Source organism: Pyrus communis, chromosome 17, assembly GCF_963583255.1.
Source record: "Pyrus communis chromosome 17, drPyrComm1.1, whole genome shotgun sequence".
NCBI classification, from domain to species: domain Eukaryota; kingdom Viridiplantae; phylum Streptophyta; class Magnoliopsida; order Rosales; family Rosaceae; genus Pyrus; species Pyrus communis.
Genome location: NC_084819.1, coordinates 18969091 through 18986993, shown reverse-complemented (window position 1 = coordinate 18986993; position 17903 = coordinate 18969091). Strand labels below are relative to the sequence as shown.

Genomic DNA, 17903 nt, shown 5'->3' with positions numbered 1-17903 from the left:
TAGGAATATTCCGTTAGACTTAACGGAATATTCCTCTGTCTTCTCCGGCTAGACTCCGGCGCCGGCGACGGCGCCGGAAAACTGGGTAATTTTCAAACTAAGTTTTCTCCTTCGTTTTTCAACCATTTTTCACGTTCTTTATACCAAAATGAAGCTTAGGACTAGTAGAATCACGTTAGACTAGTTTTAAGGCCTAAAAATTGCTAGATCATACCTGTCCACAACTTCAAAGTTCGGCCAACTTCGAACCTAGCCTTCCCAACGTCCAAATTCACCCAACGAACCACTCCGAGGCTCCTTGGGACCTCACAAACACATCTACAAGCTTAGAAATTCCAAAAACACACTAGTTTAGGTTTGCATGAACAGTGTTTCAAATCGGCCATTGTTGAAACGACGTGAAAACGTTCGAATTCTTACCTGGAATTGGTATGGTTGTGCTCCTCACAACCTCACGAGTTCAATGGTGTAATTGGTTTCTTGTTTGGTGAAGATTTGGGTATGCTTGTATGTGTGTCCGTGTGTAGAGGAAGAAGAAGAATAATGGAACTCGGGGAAAGAGAGAGAGAGAGAGAAGAGAGAAGAGACAGAGTGAGGGAATGAGGGAGGGAATCCCGGAAAGAAAAGAAAAAATGTATGATTGTGTGTGGTCCCACCACCCACACAACACAAATATACACGTAAACGAATAGATTAGGGGTAAAATTGTAATTTCAATGTACGTTTCGTTAGTTTCGGGACGGGATGTTACAGATGAAGTGACATTCGCTCAGGTTTAGTTGAAAGTTTTTTGATCCAACATGTACTCTACTCAGCCTTGACGGGTCAAAGAAGCACCATCCCAAGCGCTTGGTCTAACAACCTTTATATCTCATTGTAGGCCTCTGTCCTGGTTGATGACCAACACGTGGCTTGGGTTGGTGTTTGAGTAGGCGTGTCTCTGGGGCTTCATGCTATAAAGTTGTCAATTTGCCAACTTGCCTCAAACAATCGAAAAGTACTTTCTTGATTGGTGCTCAGCTTCTTTGCTGATAGTCAATCCAGACCGGTAAACTGTTGTCCATAGAGATCGTGCCTCCTTCATTTGGCTCTATTGGGCTGGCTTATAAGCCCAATGCCTTGGTGTTCTTTTTCTTTTTTGGGCCTTTTCCAAGCCTATATTATTTTAGGGTCTAAAAGGATCATGCGTTAACACAACACACAACTCGTTTATCAACTAGAATGTGCCAAATTTTTTATATGAATGACTTATTAGTGAAGTCCAAACGAAAAATATAACAACATCGTGTTCAGACGACCAGATTACACGACCTTCCCGCCTAAAAAACAACACCACCCCATCCTCCCTTTTATGCCCTATTAAATGTGTCTTCTACCGGATGACCATGTTGTTTCGTCACCCGAACCGAACAATTTCTCCCCTTTATACCAACTCCAATGGTGGGCTAAAAGCCAAATTACCCCCCAAAATTTTCCCCCAAACCCACTCCAACCAAAGGGGAAATTTCGGGCTAAATGCTAAATGCTAAACTAATGCCAAATTTCCCCCAAAATTTAGCCCTGAAATCAGAGTGGACTCTACCCAATATTTATTGGAATTTAAATTTTTTTAGATTAAAATGTTCATAAAATTATTTTACGATAGTCTACATATTTATTTATTTTTTTTTAAATTAATTTAACAAAAAAAATAGCCTAAGTTCATTCTTTAATAATTCTGAGCTAAAATTTTAGGCTAGAATGGTTGGAGCAGAAAAACTGTTTCTAGGCTAAAAACTAAATTTTCCAGGCTAAAAAATTTGGCTTTTAGTGTCACATCCCGGCCCGGGGCAGATCACTTCCCGAGCCCGCTCCACCACCGTAGCACGATATTGTCCGCTTTGGGCCCCGACCACGCCCTCACGGTTTTGTTTCTGGGAACTCACATGAGAAGTTCCCGATGGGTCACCCATCCTGGGAATGCTCTCGCGCGCTACTCGCTTAACTTCGGAGTTCCCATGGAACCCGAAGCCAGTGAGCTCCCAAAAGGCCTCGTGCTAGGTAGGGATGGAAATATACATTTAAGGATCACCCCCTGGCCGATGTGGGATGTCACAATCCACCCCCTTTAGGGGCCCGACGTCCTCGTCGGCACACCACGGCCAGGGTTAGGCTCTGATACCAAATTGTCACATCCCGGCCCGGGGCAGATCACTTCCCGGGCCCGCTCCACCACCGTAGCACGATATTGTCCGCTTTGGGCCCCGACCACGCCCTCACGGTTTTGTTTCTGGGAACTCACACGAGAACTTCCCGATGGGTCACCTATCCTGGGAATGCTCTCGCGCGCTACTCGCTTAACTTCGGAGTTCCCATGGAACCTGAAGCCAGTGAGTTCCCAAAAGGCCTCGTGCTAGGTAGGGATGGAAATATACATTTAAGGATCACCCCCTGGGCGATGTGGGATGTCACATTTAGCCCAACCATTGGAGATGGTCTTAGAAATGCTTTCAACGAGTATATTCCACTCCCTACACCAAACCAACTTTGAATGGTTGGAACTTGTCAAAGCTGGCTGCTGGACAAAGTCATAAGCGCAACACGAAGACCTGGTTTGGTCCTAAGATGATTTTGAAAAAAACTGCTATAAAAAAAAGCTGGGAGCTATTTTTGTGTTTGGTAAACACTCAGCTTCAGGTTTTTTTCACAGTTTTAGATGAAAAAAAGCCAAAAACAAGAAGCTACAAAACCCAGCTTTGAAAAACCGGCTTTTTTCACATCTATTTTACATAAAAGTTTACCAAACACTCTAATACTGCTTTTTTTTTCTTTTCAAAAGCACTTTTACAAAAAAGTTTACCAAACACTCTGCTGCTTTATTTCACAGCTGCTTATTCTCACAGCACAGCAGAAACAACTTTTTTTCAAAGCACAGCAATACCAAACCAGCCATTTGCACGGTGCTTCCCCGTAACTCATAAGCTGAAATTGGACAAGCAAAAACATGGAATCAAACCAGCACGGCAGCACTTGGAGCTCTGTGCATATAGAGAAATAAGGAAAAAAGTTAAAAGCTCCCTCTCAACTTTTAACTTTTTAACTTTTACCGAACGCAGTGCAAAGACTTGATTGCGTACTGCCTCAGATTGGTCTTTTTTCTTCCGAGTGATTTGGTCTGGTGGGTAGACGACAAGAGAGACCCCCTCTTTCCATATCAAGAGATTCTTACTCTACAAAGATGCTTTTACTTTCTCAGGTTAATGTCACATCGGAAGTAATTAGTGAAGTTAATGGTCGGTTTTTGATGCATTTTATCAACGGCGTTTACTTACGGGCATGATTAGGCTTAATTAATTCAACATCATATGGTGAGTGCAAAAGGACTTGTAGCTTGTGCGGTTAAAAGTTTTATACGTACAGTCAAGGGGTTGTGTCTTTGAATCATTCTTTTTCAATACCAGTCGCATCACAGAAGTAGAAAGAAAATTGGAAAGTGTGTTTGGTGTCAAGAAAATTTACATGCAATCGGGATACTAAGATAAGGGTATATTCTAAGCTTATAATACATGGTCAAGTGTCTTAACTTCTTCACATGACATTCAATTCTAAGTTTGAAATTCCGCTAACTTAACTCCTCGGTTATATAGCCACCTTAACATGGGCTTCCCTATAGATTTTTTTTTTATGCTTTTACATGCAATTCCTTTGTAATATTACACCTACAGGGAAAAACTTCAAACTCAATATTTTACAAGAAAATCCAACTTATTGTGTAACTCCGAAGAAATTTCACAACTAAGAATCAATCAGAGTATGACAAGTGGATATGTTTGGGAATTTGCCTTAAAGTCATATTGGGCTTTTGTTCTTTTGAATGGGCTTATGCCTTAAAGTCATGTTGAGCCGCGGGCTTCGTTGAAGAGGCCTTTTAAAAGACAAATCCGCTCAAAATATAGGCGGGAAAGAGTGAAGCTCCATTTGTACAGGTCCGAAAGAAACGACATCTCGTTCGTATATTCCGAACAAGATAAAGGATTCTTGCCGGATACTTTTTCTGGAATCTAGAGATGCTATGATCGTAATCGTTTATCGTATATCGTACGATCAATTTTCGTTAATACTATTTATATTTAATTTTAAATTTTAAATAATTTCTAGCTTACGAGATCTCCAGATCTCAGGAAAAGGTCCTCGCCGGATCCTTTTCCGAACAGAACACCCTTCTTCTCTGTATCTCTTTCCTCTATATAACTTTCTGCAATCAACTGAGCCAGGGTTTCCGAGTTGCCATGGCTCGACTCACCGAGCCAGGTGGATCTTCACTCCCGGAGAACTCGTAATTCGTCTCCGTATTTTCACTCTTCTTTGCACTTCTGATTTTTGTATTCAGCGAGGGCCTGTTTGGCTGCCGAGAAAATGAAGGAAAATTGAGTTTCTAACTTCTATGTTAATTATTGCCACCGTTGTTTTTGGTTTCGATTGTTCCTGAAAGTGAACTGTTGCTTTTAGTTTCGTGCTGTTGAATTGGTGCCCAACTTATAAATTGGAGCAACTTGGATGAATTTAAATGGAGAAATTTGTTTGAGTTGGGATTTCAATATTTGCAAGGGTTGAAGTTGAATCGAAATGTCGTATGCTTTTTTTTTATTTGATTTGATTTTCAATGCTATAGGCTGGTAAATACAAGGCTGCTAATCAAGGAGCAATGCAAACATTGGAGAAGGTACGTATGGAGTCTTGCTTTCGTTGGGAGTGTGTTTATAGACCGGTATAAGTCGTTGCAAGTGAGTTTTCGTTTAATCGAAGCGTGTCATTGATATTCTTCATTCGAATGTCGTTTATAGCTGTTTGTTTCACTTATTTGTTGGTATGAGAGCGTACGTACTAATGCATCGAGTGTACCTTATTAGATAGTTCAAGGAGATGTTTACTAGCTCAGGTGACTGGCAGAGGATGTGTTGATTGAAATTAGGGCAATGTCTCAAATTATTGGTTTAAAGATATCATTTTACCTTTCGACTAATGAATGTGTTTTTGTATGTCATTTGTAGTATTTCTTGTCGAAGATGTTCACATTTTGTCCCATAGGAAAAGAGTTATTTTTCTGCAAATTGGCTTGAATTACTTTCAATTTTTCTAATGAATAATTTCTTGTGAAGTATGGAGCAACACTAATGGAAGTAGACGTTGATGGAACATTGTCATACCCTAAACCCCAAGTTAATGGTAATGTTCTTTCAGGGACCCCCTCCCTCCCTCCCTCCACTCCCCTCCCCCCGCCTTTACACACACACAGAGGTGGTTTTCAATGGCTTTACTTTTTTGATGTCTTTAAATACAGCCGATTCCCATCCAAAACCCATTAGCGTTGAAGAGGAGCAATTTATGCGAGTATTTTATGAGAATAAACTTCAAGAAGTTTGTACCAACTTTCACTTTCCGCATAAAGTTCAGGCATGTGGTCTCCCCTGTTGACAGAAGAAAAAATAGTAATACTAATTTAGGAAGCATGAAACTAGAAGAATTTATCAATTTTTGCACCATCCATGTCTAATTGGTTTCATTTGCAGGCAACGGCTCTCATATATTTCAAGAGGTTTTATCTACAGTGGTCAGTGATGCAGCATCATCCAAAAACTATAATGTAAGGATGCCTTATCTCCATTAAGTATCTCCGTCAATTGTCAGCATATGCGATTGTGTGAAATTTTGGTTCTTATAGGTAGAAGTTCACTAAGATGTTGAGACATGTGCACAGGTTAACCTGTATATATGCAGTTTGTAAAATAGAGGAAAACCACGTATCAGCAGAGGAGTTTGGTAACGGAATCTCACAGGATCATCAAATGATAATAATGAGATAATAATTTATAAGGCATGGATGTGCCACACATTTCTTTGTTGTTTTTATTTTGTTTCTGTTTTCTTTGTTAAATATAATATTTGTATTTTGTTTCTGTTTTTTTGTTAAATATAATCTATTTTTATTTTGCAAACTTTGGAATTTGATCTTATTGTTTATGCACCATACCGCTCAATTGAAGGATTTGTCTACGATATGGAAGTAAAGTTTCTTATGGTTTTCTCTAGTGCAACTGTAATATATATTTTTTTTCGTAATGCACTTTTAAGTTTTCAAGTTCCTTCCACACGCTTGGTGACAATTAGTGTTGATTTCTAGGAATTCTGCGGATTAGAGGATAACCAGCTCCAATATCTGGAAGGTAATTGTTGGCTTTATTTTAATTGTATATATGGCTAAATAGCGTGTTGAGTAACTGTATATGCACAGACTGAATCTTTAAAAGTCTTTCGTTGTTGAGATTCTGCAATCATTTATGTTTCTTAACCGGCAACATATATGTTGATGGATGTTTTGTAGAAATTGCAGGAGCAGCAAAGACGGAAGTTGATAAAATCATGCTCACAGATGCACCACTCCTTTTCCCTCCTGGGCAGGTATGAATATGATTTGTCAGTCAAACTTCTTGCTGTTCAAGCTCAGAATTTTGTCATTAATCGTGAAACATGCCCCCTTAATTTGATGCAGTTGCCATTGGCTGCTTTGCGTAGTGCAAATCAGGCTTGCAGAGTTGCCGACTTTGAGAGGTTATCATTTGAACTTTAGGTTTCCTAACATTTTTGTTAAGTTTTTTTGTTCCTGTATAGTTCTACTTATGCCTCCCCCACACCTTCTGTATTGGGTTTGTTGTTGTACTAACACTAATAAATCTTCTTTCATGTATGCTCATTTTCAGATACCTGAGTAGCATTCTCTCTCGGCAGAGTTCTGCGCATCCTATCTAGTCGAATTCCTTAACGCAATCGATTATTGGGTATAAATTTATTGCAATCAGCATATATGTGTGTTGCAAACTCCATAGCCTCTTTGATAACGGCACAAACGTTTGTGCAAATTGTATATCATATAGCTATGTTATTAAGTTCAGATTTTTAAGAATTTAATCTGATATTACATAGGAACGCTTCTTTTTGGTTTCATTTTCCAATCTAAGTTTCTTCATGGCTAATGCATGTAGGCAAAAAAATAACAAGGATCTGAAGCACATCAATCGGAAACTGAAGTCTTGTTGGGGTCTGAGTACGCATGACGAGTATGCTCCACATCTAGAAATAATCACGCTTAATCTGTTGCCCTTTTCCTTTTGTATCAATGCCATACATTGACTGCTTTTCAGGAGCAAGAAGCGGGATAAGAAATCAAAGCACAAGTCGAAGAGGAGTTCAAATGAAGCGCAAACTTAAAAGTATGCCTCTTTTCTTTACTGTTGTTTTAACTTAAGTACTATTGCGGGTTTGGCTACGGTTTGGTGGCTTAGTTTTGTAATACCAGCAGTTATTCCATTTTGCTGCATCATGAAATTTGATCTTATCTCGGTTTTCTGGGTAATTTCATGTTGTTGTCCGTCCCTTTGGGTTTGTCACGCACATGTAGTTTGATACACTGCTGCTGCTGGAGTTTAAACAGTTGGAGATACCCAAATATTCGTTTGGCTGTGCTTTTAAAATGATTAAAAGCTCTTTTAGAGAAATTGTTTTTGGGTTCCAAAACCACTTGAAGTGCTTTCTATAAGAAGCACCAGTTATGTGCTTCTTCTAGGAAGCACTTAAGTGCTTTTACAAGATTTACTAGCATTTTTACCAAAGATTGTTTCCAAAAATATTTTCACCAAAAATGTTTTTAGCCATTTTAAAAGTATATACAAACGAGCTACTCATTGTGCTCACCCTTCGTCTGGTTTCAGGTTAATTTACCTCGATCTTTCCAAGCAATCATCCCGTTCGACTTATCGAAAAAGATAAATTTTACCCCTGCTCTAACTAATGTAATCTTTTCGTTTCTTTGATATTTTCGTTTGTACTCTATTGTCAAATCAATCTAATTTGTGGCTTGGAGTTTGAATGTGATTAAGAATTTATCTGAGAGACCATCTTTATTTTACAGTAAAAACCATCTTCCATTATTTTGGACAAAATTCATGTTAAAGGTTGCAATTTTTGGTAACGGCCCTCAGGACTAATGAATTCACAAACTACTACTCGATTACGTGCGGCTAGACTAACAACCTCATTTTGTTTTAAATCTGCAAACTTGTTTGGTAGTTTCTTTTAGTTTTCAGAAAAATGGAAAGTAAAAATTGAAAAACCAAATTTAGAAAAATAAAAATCGTAGTTTTGAAAACAGAAAAGTAGTTACCAAAGAAGTTTTGAAAGAAAAAATAAATAAAACTAAAAACAAAACTGTTATTAAATGGGTTTAAGAGTTATAGTAGACGTACCACTGAGAATGAGTATAGTAAATCTATTTGATAACAGTTTTGTTTTTAGATTAATTTTTTGTTTCAATTTTTGTTTTCTTTCAAAATATATTCATTCTCAGTGGTACGTCTACTATAACTCTTAAACCTGTTTGATAATAGTTTTTTTTTTTAGTTTTATTTATTTTTTCAATTTTTTTTCTTTCAAAGCTTCTTTAGTAACTACTTTTCTGTTTTCAACTAAAACTACGTTTTTTTAATTTTTCAAATTTTGGTTTTTCAATTTTTATTTTTCATTTTTTTTGAAAATACCGGATTTAAGAGTTATAGTATACGCACCACTGAGAATGAATACGTACACGTGTTGTTTCGTATTTTGGGCTAACAGTTTAGTATGGGCCTCCAAGCATCACCAACCCAATTGAACCGGGTCAAGCATTGAATTGGGTCGGGTCGGGTTGGGTTTGGGTAGGTGGAAGACATTGTTGCCCCTGAGACAGACAACACGACCCCGACAAGTGGAAACGACGCCGTCCAACGCTTCATCTCCTTGTTACTGCCCTCTGCTGAACCCTGAGAAGCAGAAAGAAAGAGATTCAAAAGTCGAAAGCTTCAATGGCGTGCCTTGTCTCGACGACCCTCTCTCTCCCTCTCTCTGCTTCCCATAGCTTTGAAAAGGTAAGTCCTCAATCACCCAGCTCTCCTTCCACATAAAAACCCTAGCTTTTGTTCTTCAATTTTCTCTCAAACCACCCAAAAATCCTGTCTTCATTTTCTCGGAAACCAAACAGGAAGTAAGAGCTCTCATGCATATATCATTACTGTAAAATGTAGAATGTGGTATTTATTAATGCTTTTTTATTTGTTATTGCAACCAAACAGGGAACAGCTCCAAGAAGATTATCACTTGTGGTCAGACTTTCAAGCCAACCAATTTCAGAAACAGGTTTTATTCTTCAATCTCCTCTCTCAATTTCCGGTTATGTTATTATCCTGTTTAATTTTCAGTCATATTCGAAATCCGCTTTGAGTTGGATTTCATTCAGAAGAACTCATGGTTGTCCAAAGAAATTTGCTTAAAATCGCGTTAAAATGTTCAACCTGTGTTTTCGTATCCAATTACGCTTGATCACTGATTCGTGCTAGTAATGTATGAAACTTATACCGTGCTTGATCTTTACCTCGTCCAGAAATTTGGTTTGCTAATAGCTGAAACCAGGGCTACCTTGTAATTGTGGTACTAAACCCAATCCGTATAATATGAATGAGTTTTATTCATAGTGGAATGAATCAATCAATTCTAGTGTTGGATTCTGGGCACTCGGCGTGTCCACAGTATTTGTTGTCTTATAAATATCAAAAGAAGAAACTTAATGTGGCATCTTTAGCGGAAGTAATTGTACAACCTTGAGTTTTTATGTTGCTTCAGAGGGTGGAGAGAAGAAAAAGATCATAGAAAGAGATGGACGGAACAAAAAACCTAAAATATATAATTCACTCGTAGACATTTACAAACCAAGGTTTATGCAAGGCAAGAAACCTGATATTCATCAAACTGTTTCCTACATTCTAGAGAGTCTGAAACTTGATATTCTATTGAATCTATTTCTTCATCGAGGGCTTAATGGCCTATTTTCTAGAGGACGATGAAATACAATGATCTTCATCTGCATTCATCATTATGTTCAAATTGTACATAAGCATGCTGAGTTTTCAGGAAGTTAGTGTTTCGTTTGATAGTATGTTAACTTAATACAACATACTAGGAAAGAAAAGAAAATTATTTAAAAAGGAGAGAGAATGCGGAAAATAAAAAGAGAAAGAAGAAAAGGTTTCTTCTTCGATACTTCAATGGCGTTCTATTTTGTTCATGCTAAACTGTCAAGCCTATCAAGATGTTAAGCCTTAGGGCATTTGCATTGAACCCTCATACATTATTGTTCCTCGCTCTGTTTAAGCTAACTGTATGAATTACCCTTGCAGCTGCAAAGCCTTCCGCCTCCAGCAGTACAAATAAAGCCATGTCAACTTCGAATCGGAGTTGTCAAGATCATCTTCGGACACCCTCAAAACTTCTTTTTGAAATTATGTCTTGTTATAGGAATGTACACTCTTGTAGCCACACGATCATATTTGGTTATTGGGTTGGACCTGATACTGATGATGGTTGGGGCTATGTGGAAGCTTTTGTTAATCCAATCACTTGAGTACTTTTCGCTATTCCATGTTTTCTCTCATCGTATTCTGGGATATTTCACAGATTCATTCAAGAAACAGTTCTTATGTGTTAACAACGGCCAAAATGTCGATGAAAACGCGTAAAAATTGTTCGATTTTTTATATGTGAGGCTCAAAAACCAGAAAGGCACATAAGAGCAAATGTCGGCCGGAATCGTGTGGGAAGCTGGTGTAGGCTGCTGCCTCAGAAACAGTCTGATGTTGTTACGCTGTTTCTCAAAACTTGACATTGTATTTTTGGAGGGAATTAACAATGCTTTATATATGGATCATTCATTAATAGGCAAGCAATGGACCATTGCGGTTTGATTAATCCTAACAAGATAAATGCAGCTTTCGAAATGTCTCTTATTTAGGACAGACTGCACGTTAACTCTAATTTGTTCACCTTTTTCTTGCGTAAAATCGAGCAGCTGCAACTCACATGGATAACCCCTAAACCGTTTTATACAAGGCCCTCCTCGCGCTTTGCGCTCCCAAACAATCTCAGAGTTGGTGTACACCAAAGAGGAAAGAAGACAAACTAAGAAATGGCCTCAAAACTCATTCATCAGTTTAAATCAAGACAAATGAGCACTGGCCCTTTTTGAGATTGAGCTTCGAACAAGGTTACTTGAGTCCACAAATTCATGCAATTGTGAAATGACAACAAATGCATTGAGGACTGATCCTTTTAGAATTGATTGGGCGTCAAACTTCAATGAGAATTCATTGTCGCCAATATGTCTTCTGATATTGTAATTTATTTAGAAGGTTTACGAGTAAAACCATGGCATAGTACTTTGTTACTGGGATTTTTATTCCCTTAATTTACCAAAAGAGTTCATATATGAAATTCTTTAATGATATGGTGAGACAAATGAGAGAGTCTGTGATGGTTGATGAGTGGTCCCCTAGCCATATGACCTCATAACTAGAAACCCTAGGGAGCATGTTGAGCCCTAACTCTGACAGCTTCTAATCTTTTACTGGAAGTTTACCCTAATCCATAATTCCAGAAGCATATAGTAAATTATATTAAGCATGCTTGAGATTCTATTGGACTACTTTAATTTCACGGTAACTCATGTTATCTAAAGCCACAAAAGATTAGTGGTCCTAATCTAGGGTTAAGAGCAAACCCTGTACCTAGTACTGCATAGCTGCATTGTAAATTCAGTATACTTGTATTGGATTCTTAATGACTAATTTGCTATTGTGTATATATGAAAAAAGCTTCACCTTGATATTATTTAGGTTTTGTACCATTTCGTTTTTTGTTTTTGATTTTTGATTTTTTGTGTTTGAGATATAAAGAAAGTATACGCATACGGTGAAAATGAGATAAGAGTGATGGGAGAGAAGAGAAGAAATAGATAAAAAAGTGAAAACAACATACAATAGTTTTTGGTTTTTGGGGTTTTGTTTTCATTTTGTATCTCATTCCTTATCTATTTCTTCTACATCTCTCCCATACGTATCATCCTTCTTCATCGTTTAGTTTTATGTATTTCCAAAAGTGAAACTAAAAAACAAAAAACAAATGGTTATCAAACAGGCCTTTAGTTTCGTAGATATGTTTGGTTGTGGACATGCTAGTTATTCAGTTCAAGTTCTTTATATCATCAAAACATGCATAATCAGCCTGTAAATATTTGGCATTGTTTACAGACAAGTAAACTGTAATTGCAAATCTCCAAGAACACCTATATATGGTTTAGGAGGAAATTTATAAGATAGATAAGGGCATGAGATCAGTTCAGTTTATAATATATATATATATATATATATATATATATATGTATGTATGTATAGTTATGGAGGAAATTTACAAGGCTTCATTTGGATGTATAATTCCAAAGAAAGAATTTGGATGACAAAAGATAATTTGATACAAAAACTAGAGAAAACATTAAATTAAATTTGAAAATATATAACTAGATGTAATAAATATTTGAAAGATTTTAAATCATTTGAAATCTTTAATTATTCTTTGTTTTTACCGTTCTTTCTTCTGTCAAAATCTATGAATTGTAAGAGTATAAACAAACAATTTTACCTCATAATGCTGTCTAAATCCTTAGATCTAAAGTCATTTTGTCCAAATTAGCACTAACAAATGAATTAAAAGAAAGAACAGAAATTCTTAATCCCAATCATATACGTACGTACGTATGGCTCAGGTATTTGTTTTTTCTTTTTCAGATTGATAAACAGGTCAGATTTAATGAAGAGAAAATTGAATAGGATTTTTTTTTTCAGTACCCTTATGGTTTGACACAGTTTCATCATCTGATTACTTCTTCTGAAACCCTTAATACATAGTTAAACGCAGCTCCGTTATATTTTTTTCTCATTATCCAAAACCCACTCTCTCCTTAACTAAGAAAAAAAGGAAAGAAACTAAAACGGAAAACACATGAAGATTGAAGAGATCGAATAGATGAAAGCATGAATATTTGAGTAGAAAGTTACATGACGTTAACTTAATTTACCTCAGAATAGCAAGTAAATTAAGTCAGTTGATACCTAACCTGATAGTCCACTGACAGCAGAAGTGCAGGCATATCGAATGCCGGCCAAACTCAAACTGTCAAACATAGAGAGAGGTATGATGAAAAATCTGACCTAAAAGATCATCTGGAAACTTTTAAGTTTCAGATGAAAATTTATTTGGTTCCAGATCCCATCGTTAACGCATTCTTGATCAAGATCATGGCTTGGTAATAAGGGAGTTGTCACCTTTCTCAAGCACCCGAAACTCCAGATTTGAAGTCTGAGTTTGCTCCCTTACTTGCAGGTCTCCATGACTGGCAATATTTGCTGTGTTTTGGTTGTTGTTAGCAGCAGCTTTGTCTCTTTCAGCTTCCCTATATTTATGCAAGTACCTCATAGCAGCCTGGGCATAATTATCAAACCCTAGAGCACTCAGAGCCCAACAGATGTCGTCTCCATTGACGGTCTTGCGATTCTCCTTGTGACACTTGTCAGAAGCCTCGCCAGTCACAAAACTTAGGAACTCAGTTGCACATTCTTGCATTGTTTGTTTCGCCTCCTTGGAAATTTTGGCTCTTGGGGGAAGAATTTGCTTCATGATTCGACCCACGTTTGCAATTGGGAGCATCCCATCTTGTTCCTGATCAACCATGTTGATTGATCGATCCATACAATTAGATTTTGGAGGAGTTAATTGATCTCTTCTGACACAGACACATTGCTCTGTATCAAAACGCACACTTATATTTTTATATATAGATATTTACATATATGTATGTGTATGTGTATGTACGTATGTGTCGACATCACAAATCATGCTACTAGTATTAATTAACTCTGTAAATGTTTTAGTATTTGATGATACATACCCTAGCTATTCTATAAAATAAAAATATTCATTTGTTTTAACTACTAATCAAAATAAATTTTGAAATTTAAGTGAATTGTTACTAACAAATTCCAACTTGTCCAAATATTATGATGGTCAAACTAAAGCTTAAGATGACTTTTAGAGCAATTCCACCAATTCAAAGGGCAAAAGCAAGGGCTTCCCAATTGCCCTTTACCTCAAAAACCACCTCTAGTGGGCAAAAAGGAGGGAAATTGGTGGGCCACGCTAAACTCACCCAATTGCCCATGCAATTTAACGTCAGCCATGTATCTCTTTTTTTTTAGTGTTTGACGCGTGTATTACACGTGTAAGGAAGAAGAGTGATCGACATTATATGCTATCATAGGCCCCATTGCAAAGCTCTAACAAAAGAGCCAAACGACTCTATGACGTGTTGCGATGAGAGCTTTTGGATTTCAACAACTTGCTGATATGGACCGTTGGAAAAAATTCAAAAAAGTTATTGGTGTGCCACATGACATGTTCTGATGCATCTGATTACAAATGAGTAGAGAAATCAACTGCCAGGATTAATCTAATGGTTATAAAATAGAAAAAAAAAAATAGGGATTTTTTATTTTTTTATAAATACCCAACTATCTTCTTGATTCCCCACACCACACCACATCACAACTCAATATTTATTTTTACTAAAATCTCCTATATTTGTTTTCCACTTTCTAAATCCTCTTTTTCCCAAAATAAAAAAAAAAAAATTAAATGAGTGAGAAGGCAAATTGGTCGATCAAAGAAGACGCTGCTTTGCATGAGTGTTGGGTGCATGTTACTCATGACCCGGTCATCGATGACAATGTAACAAATGTGGAAAAAGATTCATGCACAATTTGTCGAGCAGATTCAAAGCACATTCTTGACCGAGCAATCTTTGTCAAGTAGGTTCAAATATCTACATAAAGCATTGAAATCTTGGCAAGAAGCCCTACAAAAAGCAGAAGCAATTTATCGAATTGGCATAGTCTAGCCAATGAGGTAATAAAATATTATTATTAATAAATTTCGAATGTAAGTAATTAGTATTAGGACCTTTTGGTAATTAAAAGTAATCATTTGATTATGTAATTTGTTATGTTCTTTAAGAATTCTTTATTCAGCAACTACAAGAACACATGTGGTTCAATCTTCGGAACAATAATAAATCATTCACAAAGCACGAATGTTGGAACGTCATGAAGCATACTCTGAAAAAAAAAATTGTGTCATACGTTGGATGCCCTAGCACCATGCAATGGATGCCATAGGTTGTAGGCTACTGAGAATAATACTGTTTCAGTATTGTACTAGGTTGCAATGCTATGCTTTGCTTTGTATTTGAAATTAATTTAATGGAGTTAAACAAGAAGTTTTAATTTCAAATAAACTTACAAAGTTCACACTTAAACACACTTACAAGGCATAAAAAGTAAAAACAAATATATTTGTAAATAGTCATCACCCTTACCCTTACCCAACAAGTAAACTTGTACAAAGACAATTACTTTTCAGAAGAACAATTACATGCCCTTACCCTTATCCTCCTCCGTGGAATTGCTCTAAAGTAAATCAATTGATCTAATTAGCAAGAAAGAGCAATTAATTCTTTACACTATTTTTACAATATTCTAGTAGCATCTGAACTTTGGAGCCCTATGGATTTTGAAAAGGAAGTGGTTTTAAACAAATGTAAACAGTACGTTTATTAAGCCAATCAAAGATATATAGTACAACTATCTTAAAATGATTTATATTTATAGTACAACGGTCCCCACAAAACCTCTAACGCTCTCTTCCTAATCTAAGATTAATAAATCCTGAAGTGTTCTTGTAGTTCGTACCTATCTCAGATTAGTGGATGACGTTTGTGCACGTTTCATGTTTAGGGATGGATCCAATCAAAAACTACCTAAAAAGAACTGATGACTAACCTTAATTAGTGTTTGATTAGCTCATCCATTAGGTTTAGTTATGAGTTTGTCACTCTATTTGATGACAAACAGACAATGCATTTCCTTAATTTCATATGTGAATCATGCAAGTATGTTAGGTTTTGGTCAAGTCGATCCTCCAACTCAATTGCTTATGGATAAGTTAAAATCATATAAGACCTAATTAGTAACCTAACAACGCCTTATTTACTAATTTGGATTACTATTAATTAGATACCATACTTTGTGAGATAAAACTTTAACCATACACTAAGGCATCTAAAAACATAAAAAATGGGAACTTTAACAAAAAAGTTCACAGTACAGTTCATTTTAACGAAAAACCACATTTGTACACTAAAAAATCAATTCTGGTACTATTCACTTTACCATTTATTTTGTTCTTGTTGTTAAAACTCAAACTTTTCAAACCCTTGTCATTAGTTTTTCTTAAAAAAAAAAATTAACAGTAAAAGTAAAAAGTAATAAATCCAAAAGGGATAAATCACCCACATCAAAGGAAAAAATCAAGACAACAACCAAAACCCTAAAGTAACAATAACTCTAAACCTAAATTGTCTGTCATCACGAATTGAAGCTACGCTGCCAAAAAACTCATCGCAACTCGCCTTAAATCATTATAACTTCTTACATTCTCCGATTCCATATGCATGTTTTAAGCAGTATATGGTCTTGTTTCAAACACAATATATAATATTGCTACTTTATGTTACATTTTGGAAGAACTTTTTGGAAGATATAACTAGCTAGTTAAGCAAAGTGAGGTAAGTATAAATAAACATTTTAATTTGTTAAACCTTCCACAAACGTGCTTAATTACTTTTTACATTGTACGATCATCCACATTATCACTAATGCATACCCAAATTAGAAGTTAAACCGTTCCATAATTCCATTGTTTATTCAGCAATCGAGATATCCGATCTTCATTAGACTGGTTAATAGAAAACTCATTCTTTCCTTATCAAATGAGATGGGATTATGCGTATGGGTAATGCTAGAGAGACAAAATTTGGAGACAAAGTTTTGAAAATGAAATGACATGAAAGTTGATGATTGGTTGATTACTTAAACATTGATAAACGTGCTTATTTCTATTGGTGACACATCATTTAGTTTTCAAATTTAGTCTCCCTAACATTACTCTACGTGTATAAAGCATATATGCTTTGAATTAAATATGAACCAAGTTGCATAAAGGTTCTTTAACTTCCATTAGGTACCATTTGGTACGTGGGACGGGATGGAACAGAGTGGGATAAGGCGTTCCGTCCACGTTTGGTGCGCCTAAAACGGGTGGAAAGAGCTGTTCCACGGGAAGAGTTTTGGGTGAATTTTCGTTCCACCTTACCCCCTGGAACGACTCGTTCCACATCCGTGGAACACAAAATTATAATCTCTCCGTCTCCTTCTTCTTCCTCCTTGTTTCCATCCGAGGACATCTTTGCTCCCGCTCCGCTCCGTTCCGTCCCGTCCCGTCCCGTCCCATTCCGTTCCAGCCCGTCCCGTCTGCATACCAAACGATACCTTAAACATATCTAGGCTTTGAAAAATTAATTACTAGGTTATTAATCCTAGTGCACGAACGATATGGTAATAAACAAATGGGGATGGGTGGGCACAACACATGACACATAAAATAAAACCCATAAACACTTGGAAGTCTTTTGAGAAAATTTTATTTTCATATTTTATACAAGGGATATTTGAAAAGAAAGATATGAATTTGTATTGGGAATAAATTCCACTTTGATGGAAGGATAAATTTTTGTATGTGAGTAATTGGATTATTTCTCATATTGTTAATTAGTTTTATGGTATAATTCCTAACTTTCTTTATTATATTAGATCAGGTTATCCAACATGTGAAGCCTAACGGTCACACGTGTTCCACGCCATCCCGTTGTGTTATCCATGTAATAGATTTGAAAATCCATCACACATGATGAGGCGTGTTAATAATGAATTTCACATTGGTGGAATGAAGGACATTGCATGCGTTTATAAGTAATTGAACTATTTATCATATTACTAATTAGTTTTATAGTAAAGTAAAACCCTACCTTTTTTCAATTCAAAACTTCAAATGTAAAAAAA

At 36.4% G+C, this 17903-nt stretch overlaps 2 protein-coding genes and 1 pseudogene across 2 annotated transcripts; 2 read left to right on the top strand and 1 right to left on the bottom strand.

The window, feature by feature from the left end:
• Nucleotides 1-2437: 2437 nt before the first annotated feature.
• On the top strand, nucleotides 2438-7318 carry LOC137722160 (cyclin-H1-1-like; annotated as a pseudogene).
• A 1468-nt stretch (nucleotides 7319-8786) lies between these two features.
• LOC137721680 (uncharacterized) lies at nucleotides 8787-10773 on the top strand. Its single transcript, XM_068460704.1, has 3 exons — nucleotides 8787-8936; nucleotides 9141-9204; nucleotides 10242-10773. The coding sequence occupies exons 1-3, from the start codon at nucleotides 8874-8876 to the stop codon at nucleotides 10463-10465; spliced, it is 351 nt and encodes a 116-aa protein (XP_068316805.1). The 5' UTR covers nucleotides 8787-8873; the 3' UTR covers nucleotides 10466-10773.
• Nucleotides 10774-12930: 2157 nt separating this feature from the next.
• On the bottom strand, nucleotides 12931-13661 carry LOC137721776 (nuclear transcription factor Y subunit B-4-like). The gene has a single exon (XM_068460795.1). The coding sequence runs from the start codon at nucleotides 13639-13641 to the stop codon at nucleotides 13189-13191; it is 453 nt and encodes a 150-aa protein (XP_068316896.1). The 5' UTR covers nucleotides 13642-13661; the 3' UTR covers nucleotides 12931-13188.
• Nucleotides 13662-17903: the final 4242 nt, after the last annotated feature.